The sequence below is a fragment of the Trichechus manatus genome, unplaced genomic scaffold, assembly GCF_000243295.1.
Source record: "Trichechus manatus latirostris isolate Lorelei unplaced genomic scaffold, TriManLat1.0 scaffold00170, whole genome shotgun sequence".
NCBI lineage: Eukaryota > Metazoa > Chordata > Mammalia > Sirenia > Trichechidae > Trichechus > Trichechus manatus.
In genome coordinates, this window is record NW_004444106.1 from 2,867,041 (window position 1) to 2,879,207 (window position 12,167).

General features: G+C 42.7%; 1 protein-coding gene across 1 annotated transcript in view; it reads right to left on the minus strand.

Annotated features, from left to right (window-relative positions):
• SPN (sialophorin) overlaps positions 1–1,172 on the minus strand; it is a 4,785-nt gene extending 3,613 nt beyond the window's left edge. Inside the window, 3 exon segments of the mRNA XM_023741035.1 lie at positions 2–583; positions 993–1,132; positions 1,134–1,172. Coding sequence (XP_023596803.1) covers positions 2–583; positions 993–1,132; positions 1,134–1,172 — 761 coding nt within the window.
• Between the last annotated feature and the right edge of the window lie 10,995 nt (positions 1,173–12,167).

A 12,167-nucleotide genomic window follows, 5' to 3' on the forward strand; every position in this document is an offset into this window, starting at 1 on the left:
TCCACTGGTCACACTGGAGGTCTCCAGAGAGCTAGTTGCCTCGGTGACAGGAAGTCCACTGGTCACACTGGAGGTCTCCAGAGAGCTAGTTGCCTTGGTGACAGGGGGTCCACTGGTCACACTGGAGGTCTCCAGAGAGCTAGTTATGGTTCTGCTGGACCTAGTGTGGGACTCCAGAGAGTTAATTTTTAAAGGGATAACAGGGTCACTGGTTGCATTAGAGGTTTCCGTGAGCATTAATAAATTCTTGGTGGAAACTTCCTGGAAGGTTGTTAGCTCAAGTGCAAGGGGGACAGTGTTGACACCAGTGGAAGTCCCAAAAGAGGTCACTTTCTCATTGGCTATAGAGGAAGTTGAGGAAGGTGGCTGGTCCCCTGTGCTGCTAATCTTCATAGCATCGGAGGTCATTGAGTTGAGGTTCAGGGTCACTGGGATAGACGACACGTTGTCCAAAGAAGTAGGAGTCTGCAAAGTTTCCATGGCTGTCTGAGACTCTGTTATCACCTCCTGGACCCAGAAGCCCCCCAAAAGGAGGAGAAGCAGGGCCATTTCTATGGCAACTGGCATGAGCCGAGTTTGGGACCTGAGGGTGGGAAAATTTGAGAAATAGAACAAAAAACGTGCTGGGGTTGGGAGGGGAGAGACTGGCCAGGCCCTCCCCTCTGGCCCACTTCCCTACTAACTGCCAGCTGAACCTGTGGTTTAACGGTTTTTTCCACCCTTGATTTTACTATTATCAGAAGTAACAAGGGAACAAATGCTGACAGCTCCCTATCAACCGCCTCCCATAAGCTCCCTCAGGCCTTGGCAGCTTGCACCCTAGCAATGACCACCCTCTCCTGGCCTTCCCTGACCCTATTCAGCCCCAGTGCCTCCTGATCCTCTTTTCTCATCACCTATTCAGGTGATGAGGACCTATTCAGGTCCTTTCAAGACATAGGCACATCTCCAGGTCACTGAGGCCTTTGTCCCACCAGGTAGTACCCACTCACCAGTTCAGTTGACAAGACTGCAGGGTTGAGGCCAATGGCACAGAGCTGGGGCCAGGTTGCTCCAACTCCTCGTGAGGCTGAGGCAAGACTGGAGCAGACAGGGCCCCAAGGGGAAAGGAAGTGGCTCTGGGCTCCACCCACCCACCTCAGCATCCTGCTGCCTAATGAGAGTCCCATCATCTGTACTTTCTGGGGGCCTGAGATGGCACCTGGGGGTTCTGGGGTCTCAGCTTACATAGGAGGGAATGGGGGAGAGTCTGGAATGAGTATTCCTAGGTCTTAGCTGAGGATTGGGATGGCAAGAGGTCGAGCTGGGGCAGGGATGGGGGTTAGAGCAGGGGTGACTAGAATATGTACTCGAGAACTAGGGTGGGTAGAGGAGGAGATGGGGGGGAAGGTGGTTTCCTTTGTGTTTGTGGTCCCCGAACTGGTAGCTCAGGGCCCACAGTGGAGTCATTTTCTGCCCCAAGAGCTCTCAAGAAGTACCAGCGCAAAGGGAAGCCCCAGACTCTAGCTAGGGGCAGTGAAAGCCTTTGCAGTTTGCATGAGATCCCTGGTGAGTCTTGCCTGCTTCACTAGAAGCTAGGTACACTGCAATGTCCCCCATCAGTGGATTGCTTACCTAAATTCAGCCAGTTACCAACTGCTGCATATGCTATGATCTTATTTTTGTAGAAGACTAATAACCATGTGAGAACGTGTAAGGAAAACAATCCATTAAGAAATCTACTGAGATATTAATCCAGTTGTCTTTGGGTAGATGTGAGTAGGGGGCTTTTTATACTCTTTTTTGGCTGGTTTCCATTTTCTGACTTTTCTGTAATTAGTAAGCTTTGACTTTGGTGTGTGTGTGTTTTTGTTTTTTCGCCTTTTTTTAAAAAAAATCAAAAATGATTTTTATATTGTAAAAGTCATATGTGTGCGTGATAGAAAATTGAAGCAGGCCAGTGTCAGAGTCTGGGATTGTACTTTATTCGCAAGCTAATTAATCATGATGACACAAAACTTGAGACTCCTGGGTCAGAGACATAGAAATTTATGACAGCACAGCAAGGAACATGAGCATTATGTTTACATCACTTCCTCTTGCCCCCAAGCCCCACGGGATAACACAGAGGGGCCCAGATTAATGCTGTGCGTCCAATGAGTTTGCATTGCATTTGAGGAACACTGTAATTTGGGAATTCCCCTTGTTTACAGCGGGCAGTAAGCAAGGCTGCTCTTTGTCCTGAAGGGAGACATTACTTCATCAATCGGAGTTACTTACTGCAAACACAACACTGAGAAATGGCCTGAGTGAAGAGTGGTCAGGGCCTTGCATTCTTGGCCTGTCCAGCAAGAACATGTAGGGTTACTTGGAGCCCACAGTAGGCTGCCTCTCCCAACAGCCTGAAGAGTATAAAATGAAAAGGCTCCACACCCACCACAACAAGATGAACATTCATAGCAGTGTCTGTGTTTACGCAAGCATATATGTATGTCTTTTATTGTATTAGATTTTATCATATAGACTGGTTTGTACTTTTCTTTTTTTACTGAACAATGTTTTGGGGACATATTTCCTTGTTTATATCTATCTGTATCTATATATAAACCAAAACAAACCTGATGCCATAGAGTCAGTTCCAACTCATAGCAACCCGATAAGACAGAGTAGAACTGCTCCATAGGGTTTCCAAGGCTGTGATCTTTACAGAAGCAGGCTCCCACATCTTCCTTCCACGGGGCGGCTGGTGGGTTCGAATCACCAACCTTTCAGTTAGCAGCCGAGCACTTAACCACTGTGCCACCAGAGTTCCTTGATATCTATATATTTATATCTACATATATATGAGTGTGTATAAAACAGCTGCATAATATTCCATAGAATGCACCACAATTTAATTAAATAACCCCTATTGGAGCCCTAGTGGAGAAGTGATTAAGAACTACGGCTGCTAACCAAAAGGATGGCAGTTCGAGTCTACCAGCTGCTCCTTGGAAACCCTATGGGGCGGTTCTACTCTGTCCTATAGGGTCGCTATGAGTCAGAATTGACTGGACGGCAACAGGTTTGATTGATGGATAAAGGAACCCTGGCGGAGTCCTGGAGGATACCTGATGGTGCAGTGATTAAGAGCTTGGCTGCTAACCAAAAGGTTGGCAGTTCGAATCCACCAGCCACTCCTTGGAAACCCCATGGAGCAGTTCTACTCTGCCCTATAGGTTCGCTATGAGTCAGAATTGACTCGACAGAAATGGATTTTTTGGGGGGTTGGTGGTGCAGTTGTTAAAGCATTCGGCTGCTATCTAAAAGGTCAGCGATTCCAACCTACCAGCCCGCTCCATGGAGGAAGATGTGACAGTCTGCTTAGATAAAGACGACAGCCTTGGAAACCCTATGGGGCAGTTCTTCTGTGTCGTATAGGGTCGCTGAGTGGGAATCAACTCGACGGCAATGGGTTATTGATAACTATCAACCACCTGTCTGTCGGTTTGTTGTACTATTGTGGCTTGCATGTTAGTACTATGATGCTGGAAGCTATGCCACTGGGTATTTCAAATACCAGCAGAGTCATCCATGGTGGACAGGTTTCAGGGGAGCCCCTAGACTAAGACAGACTAGGAAGAAAGGTCTGGCGATCTACTTCCAAAAATTAGCCACTGAAACACCATGGATCACAACAGAATATTCTTCAACATAGTGTTGGAAGATGAGCCCTCTAGGGTGGAAAGCACTTAAAATATACAATGGCTGCAACAATGGACTTGAGCACACGAACAATTGTGAAGATGGTGCAGTACCAAACATTGTTTCATTCTGTTGCACATGGGGCCTTGCGTTGGAGCCGACTGACGGCAACTAAGAACAACATTGATGAATATGATGAATATGTTTCCAGTATTTTGTTATTACTAACAATAAAATAACAACAAAAAAACCCATGTTGCCGTCAAGTCTATCGCAGCTCATAGCGACCCTATAGGATGGAGTAGAACTGCCCCATAGCGTTTCCAAGGAGCAGCTGGTGGATTCTAATTGCCGACCTTTTGGTTGGCAGCCGTAGCTCGCTGTAGCTCTTAACCACTGTGCCACCAGTGAATATCCTTGTTCATTTTTCTGTGATGAACATGCATTGCTGTTTTAACATGAAAAAAGAAAAGAAAGAAACCTTCTGTTGTCATACATTTAGGTTATATCAACATTTTGCTATTGCAAACAGAAAAACAGCAATAATTGACTATAAAGTAATTGGAGAATTAAAAAAATTTAATTCTAGAAAATAGATAAAAATGTTTGAAAGACTGCACAAAAATCTCCAGTCATTAAAAAGTGTTAAGGCAAAATTCTTTTTTGATAAAATCATTATTTCAAACAAATTGGTCTGACAAAGTTGTATATTTTCCAGGGTGTGCCTTGGCCCCAGCTCTAGAGATTGCAGGGAGGATGTGGCTCCAGCTGAGAGCTCTAAAACCAGCATCTAGAGTGGAGTGAGAGATGCCAAAAAAAAAAAAAAAAAAAGAACTAGGTGTGGTCATTACAGAAAAGCAATACTTAGAAAACTCTGATAGCAGCAGCCATGAACTGATGCTCACCATTTGCCAGGCATAGCACCAAAGGCTCTCTGTGCATGATTCCAGGTGTTCTTCATAGCAAGCCCATTTTATAGGTGAAGAAACCAAGATACACAGAAGTTATGTAACCTGCCAAGGTATTTATAATGGGCCAGGCTCTGTTCCAAGCACTTTATAATCATATAGCATTTACTTCTCCCAGCAACCCTATGAGATACATATCATTATCCTCATTTTACAGGTGAAGAAACTGAGAAACAAATCTGAGAAACAAAACAGTTAAGAGATTTGCCCAGGCTCATACAAGAGATGACATTCAAAGCCAGATGTGTCCAAGGGCCAAAGGCTGAGGCTCTCCCAAGCAGCACTAGGGTCTGCTACTTAATTACTATACTGCATTTAGAGACACGCTTGTGTATAAAAAATTAAAATAATATAATATTTGCTAAAATAGAGGCTAGATTAAGCCTGGGGTGTCTAGGAAGACTTGAGAAAAGCAGTATATGTGAGCTGGATCTTAAAAGAGCTAAAGGTAATAGGCTCTCCTCTCTTTTTCTTATATCACATTCAATCCATCTGCAAATTCTGCTAGCTCTAGCTTCAAAATAGATCCAGCTCCTGGTACCCAGATTTGGCTTCAAAATACCACGCTCCTTAAAAAGGAACCAGGGTTCCTTGGGAAAATGGCTGATTCCAGGGCTGGGGCAAGGAAAGTACAAGATGAGCCTAGAACATCTTGTTGTATCAGAAAGCAAGAACGTGCTCAGAGAATGATGGGGGCATGTCAAAGGGACAAGGAACCAGCTTGAAGGGGTTCTCACTGGCCAAAACAGGGATGGTACACTTTAGTATCAAAATAATGACATTAATTAACTTGTTGAATAAAGAAAGAATCCAGGAGTTCATGCTGATTCTGAAAATATTAGAGAAAGAGAGAGACTGAGAGAGGAAGGGAGGAAAGAGGGTAGAAAAGAGGAAGGAGAATAGGGAAAGTTCTTTTACAGTTGTTAGTTACCACCTAGCTGATTCCGACTCATGGTAACTGTCTTAGTCATCTAGTGCTGCTATACCAGAAATACCACAAGTGGATAGCTTTTACAAAGACAAATTTTTTTTCTCACAGTCTAGTAGGTTACAAGTCCAAATTCAGGGTGTCAGCTCCAGGGGAAGGCTTTCTCTGTTGGCTGTGGAGGAAGGTCCTTGTTATCAGTCTTCCCTTGGTCTGGGAGCATCTCAGCACAGGAACCTCAGGTCCAAAGGATGAGCTCTGCTCCTGGCAGTATTTTCTTGATGGTATGAGGTTCCCAATTCTCTGCTTGCTTCCCTTTCTTTTTATCTCTTTTAAGATAAAAGGTGATGCTGGCCACACCCTGGGGAAACTCCCTTTACATTGGATCAGGGCTGTGACCTTAGTAAGGGCGTTATACAATCCCACCCTAATCCTCTTTAACATAAAACTACAATCACAAAATGGAGGACAACAACACAGTACTGGGAATCATGGCCCAGCCAAACTGATACACACATTGTGGTCCATGACAGTGACCCCCATGTGTTACAGATTAGAACTGCTTCATATGATTTCCTCGGCTGTAATCTTCATGGGCCAAGAAATTTGGAAGACAGCTACCTGGCTAACTGACTGGAAGAGATCTATATTTATGCCTATTCCCAAGAAAGGTGATCCCACCAAATGTGGAAATTATTGAACAATATCATTAATATCACACACAAGTAAAATTTTACAGAAGATCATTCAAAAGCAGCTGCGGCAGTATATCGACAGGGAACTGCCAGCAATTCAAGCCAGATTCAGAAGAGGATGCAGAACTAGGGGTATCATAACTGATGTCAGATGGATTCTGGCTGAAAGCAGAGAATACCAGAAAGATGTTTACCTATGTTTCATTGACTATGCAAAAGCATTAGACTGTGTGGATCATAACAAATTATGGATAACGTTGTGAAGAATGGGAATTCCAGAACACTTAATTGTACTCATGAGGAACCTGTACATAGATCAAGAGGCAGTCATTCCAACAGAACAAGGGGATACTGTGTGGTTTAAAGTCAGGAAAGGTGTGCATCAGGGTTGTATCCTTTCACCATACCTATTCAATCTGTATGCTGAGCAAATAATCTGAGAAGCTGTATTCTGTGAAGAAGAACAAGGCATCAGGATTAGAGGAAGACTGATTAACAACCTGCAGTATGCAGATGACACAACCTTGCTTGCTGAAATTGAAGAGGACTTAAAGTACTTACTGATGAAGATGAATGACCACAGCCTTCAGTATGGATTACACCTCAACATAAAGAAAACAAAAATCCTCACAACTGGGCCAGTAAGCAACATCTTGACAAATGGGGAAAAGATTGAAATTGCCAAGGATGTCATTTTACTTGGATCCACAATTAACACCCATGGAAGCAGCAGTCAAGAAATCAAACAATGCATTGCATTGGGCATATCTGCTGCAAAAGACCTCTTGAAAGTGTTGAAAAGCAAAGATGTCACCTTGAAGACTAAGGTGTGCCTGACCCAAGCCATGGTGTTTTCAATCACCTCCTATGCATGTGAAAGCTGGATGATGAATAAAGAAGACTGAAGAAGAATTGACACCTTTGAATTGTGGTGTTGGAGAAGAATATTGAATATACCATGGACTGCCAAAAGAATGAACAAATCTGGCTTGGAAGAAGTACAACAAGAATGATCCTTAGAGGCAAAGATGGCAAGACTATGTCTCAGAGATTTTGGATATTTGTTAGGAGGGATCAGTCCCTGGAGAAGGACATCATGTTTGGTAAAGTAGAGGGTCAGCGAAAAAGAGGAAGACCCTCAATGAGATGGAGTGACACAGTGGCTGCAATAATGGGCTTAAGCATAACAACGATTGTGAGGATGGTGCAGGACCAGGCAGTGTTTCATTCTGTTGTACATAGGGTCACTATGCATCAGAACCGACTTGATGGTACTTAAAAACAACAACAATCTTCATGGAGAAGGAGCCCTGGTGGCACAATGGTTAAGCACTCTGCTGCTAACCAGAAGGTTGGTGGTTCAAACCCACCCAGCCACTCTGTGGGAGAAAAAAATCTGGCAATCTGCTCCTGTAAAGATTACAACCTAGAAACTCCTGTGGGTCAGTTCTACTCTGTCACATTGGGTCGCTATGAATCGAAAATCAACTTCCCAGCACCTAACAACAATAACCTTAATGGAAGTGGATCACCAGGCCTATCTTCTGGGGTACCTGTGTGTAGGTTCAGTCCACCAACCTTTAGTTTACTGGTTGAGCGCAAACTGTTTGTGCCACCTAGGGACCTTCTTTTACAGTCATTGTGTTCTGTTGAGTCAATTCCAACTCATAGAAACGCTGTATGACAGAGTAGAACTCCCCCATAGGGTTTCCCAGGCTATAATCTTTACAGAAGAAAATTGCCAGGCCTTTTCTTCTGTGGAGCTGGCTGGTGAGTTCAAACCGCTGACCATTCAGTTAACAATCGAGCACTTAACCATTGAGCCACCAGGGCTCCTTTATTTTACAGTAGGAAGCTATGAATAATTATAGGAGGAATGCTAGAGTCAGGAAATGACCAAGTTACAACCACCATAATAATAATTGATACTGGTAAGAACCATCAATTGATGTTAAAACCATTGGGTAAAACACATAACTAACCTACCTAAACTGACTCAAAATGAGACAGAAAACCTCAACAGACCCATAGCAAGCAAAGACATTGAGTTATTAATTAAAGACTCCCAACAAAGAAAAGTCCAGGACCAGGCAGCTTCACTGGGGAATTCTATTGAACGTTTAAAGAACTGATACCAATCTTGTTCAAATTCTTCCAAAAAATAGAGAAAAAAAGAATACTGCCTAACTCCTTCTATGAAGCCAGCATTACCCCGGTACCAAAACCAGACAAAGACATCACAAGAAAAGAAAACTACAGACCAATATCCCTTACGAATATAGACACCAAAATTTTCAACAAAATACTAACAAACAGAACCCAACAGTATATTAAAAGAACGATACATCATGATCAAGTGGAATTTATTTCAGGAATGCAAAGTTGGTTCAACATTAAAATATCAAAGAGAAGTGGACACAAGATGGCGGAGTAGTCAGATGCTTCCTGCAGTTCGTCTGACAACAAAGACCAAAAAAAAACAAATGAATTGATTATATATGACAATCTAGGAGCCCTGAACATCAAGGGCAAAGTTGAGGAATCGGACTGAGTGGCAGGGAGAGGGAGAGACAGTTCAGAAGCAGAGAGGAGTTGCCAGACCTGACCTGGCGGGAGCCAGCACCCTTCAGGCCAGATCAGCTCGCGTTAGCGGTGAGGCAAGCAGTGGTGCTCGGGAGGTGTTTTCCACATCTGTAGAGGCCCAGCAGCAAAGCATCTACTCGGACATCCAGAACTAGTAAAAAGGAGCTCTCAATCGGCAAAAGCTAAGTACTTGCGTCTGGCCTACCACGCGGATCAAATAATGCCCCCTTTGGGAAAAACATCTCTCCCCTTTACCTCCCCTCTCCCCACTCTGCACTGGTCCCAGGCCAGCTTCAACAATTGCCGGGTCCCCTGGGCCAGAAGTAGGACCCATCAAGTGCCCTGAGCCATTATCCCCACCTTGGAAAGGGAACAAATTAACAAACAGGAGAAAAAATAATCTGCCAGTTCCCTAAGCCAGGAACTCAGGGCAGGTACAGCTCCTTTGCCTAGGCACAGGCATAACGGGTCCATGGACTCTGAATGCTTTTCACCCTTGCATAGACTTGTGTGGGCCCATGTCAACATCATAGGCCCTCATTACCAAAGTACAACAGGGTATATACCTGAAGTCTAACTTCAACTGTTTCAGCTGTGGGGTGGCAGGTTCATGATATTTGACACTGCTCTGCCCATTGGGGGCCTAAGGATTGGTGGCTCCACCCACTCCACCCAGCAAACTATGACAGGGGTACAAGAATAAATGGTGCCCCCTAGTCTTTACAGCCAACAGCATTAGGTGCTCATAGTCCAGCAAAACCCACCCACCTACACGCTCTAGGGAACAGGGACATGCTTTCCTCCCAGACACTCGGGGGTGGCTATTGACCCCCGCCTTGCTCAGCTTGTGACCTCCTGCTGCAGCCAGATGCCTGTGCCTACACCAGTCACCCATGCCTATCCAGGACTGTAGGTGAGAGCTTGCACCTCACACTTGATGCCAACTACCTGGACACCTGAGCTGAATCCATACAGAAGAAGTGGGTGGATGCCTGGGCTTACATACTTAGTGGCAGGTCTGGCCACCTGGTGTCAGGACATTGGAGCTTCAGGGGCACCGGTGATCGCGCCACCTCATATGAACAGCCTATTTGGGCATATCAAAACAAAACAAAGCAAGAAGCTAGGACACAGTAAGCAAACATAAAATAAATAAATATAATAACTTATAGATGGCTCAGAGACAACAGTCAATTTCAAATCACATAAAGAGGCAATCCATGATGGCTTCAGCAAGTTCCCAAAACAAAGAATCTAGAAATTTTCCAGAGGAAGAGAATTTCTTGGAATTACCAGAGGCAGAATACAAAAGATTAATATACAGAACTCTTCAAGAGATCAGGAAGGAAACAGACCAAGCAATAGAGGAACTTATGAAGATTAGAGAAGAGTATAATGACAAATTCAACAGGCTGGAAGAATCCATAGAGAGACAGCAATGAGAAATCCAGAAGATTAACAATAAAATTTCAGAATTAGACAACTCAATAGAAAGCCATAGGAGAAAAATTGAGGCAATGGAAGTTACAATTAGTGAGACTGAAGATAAAGCACTTGACACCAACTTATTTGAGGAAAAATCACATAAAAGGATTTTTTTTTTAAATGAAGAAAACCTAAGAATTATGTGGGACCCTATCAAGAGGAATAACCTATGAGTGATTGGAGTACCAGAACAGGGGGGGGGATAACAGAAAATACAGAGAGAATTGTTGAAGATTTGTTGGCAGAAAACTTCCCTGATAGCATGAAAGATGAGAAGATATCTATCCAAGATGCTATCAAACCCCACATAAGGTAGATCCCAAAAGAAAGTCACCAAGACATATTATAGTCAGACTTGCTAAAACCAAAGATAAAGAGAGAATTTTAAGAGCGGCCAGGGATAATGAAAAGTCATCTGCAAAGGAGAGTCAGTAAGACTAAGCTTGGACTACTCAGCAGAAACCAGGCAGGCAAGACAGCAATGGAATGACATATATAAAGCCTTGAAGGAAAAAAACTGCCAGCCAAGAATTATATATCCAGCATAAGTGTCTCTCAAATATGATGGCAAAATTACAGCATTTCCAGATAAACAGAAGTTTAGAGAATTTGCAAAAACCAAACCAAAATTACAAGAAATACTAAAGGGAGTCCTCTGGTTAGAAAATCGATAACATCAGATAACGACCCAAGGCTAGAACAAAGGACAGAGCAACCAGATATCAACCCAGATAGGGAAGTCACAAAAATAAATCAAAGTTAAACACTGATAATAGGGAAACAGAGATGTTAACATGTAAAAGATGACAACATTAGAAGAAAAAAGACTTGAACTAAAAAATGTAGACATAGATTTTTCATATGCAGAGGAAGTCAAGGCAATATAAAGAAATAAAAGACTGGTTTAAACTTAGAAAAATAGAGATAAATATTAAAGTAACCACAAAGGAAACTAACAATCCTACACATCAAAGTAAAAAACAAGAAAAACATAAAGACTCAGCAAATATAAAATCAACAACAATGAAAAAGATGAAAAGAAAATACGTAAAGAAAAACAACTCACCACAGAAAATTAAGTGGAACAAAGAAACTGTGAACAACACAGAAAAAAAGACAACAAAATGACAGCACTAAACTCATACTTAGCAATAATTATGCTGAATGTAAATGGACTAAATACACCAATAAAGAGACAGAGAGTGACAGAATGGATTAAAAAAACACAATACATCTATATGCTGCCTACAAGAGACACAACTTAGACTTAAAGATATAAACAAAACTCAAAGGATGCAAAAATGTATATCAAGCAAACAACACTTAAAAAAGAGGAGGAGCGGCAATAGTAATCTCTGACAAAATAGACTTTAAAGTAAAGTCCACCACAAAGGATAAGGAAGGACACTATATAATGATTAAGGGGTCCAGGAGGACATAACTATAATAAATATTTACATACCCAGTGACAGGGCTCCAAAATACATAAAAAGAACTCTAACAGCATTGAAAAGAGAGATAGACAGTTCCACAATAATAGTAGGAGACTTCAACACACAACTTTCTATGAAGGACAGAACATCCAGAAAGAAGCTCAGTAAAGACATGGAAGATCTAAATGCTACAATCAACCAACTTGATCTCATGGACATATACCAAACACTCCACCCAACGGCAGCCAAGTATACTTTCTTTTTCAATGCACTTGGAACATTCTCCAGAATAGACCACATATTAGGCCATAAAGCAAGCCTTAACAGAATCCAAAGCACTGAAATATTACAAAGCATCTTTTCTGACCAAAAAGCCATAAAAGTAGAAATCAATAACACAAAAAGCAAGGAAAAA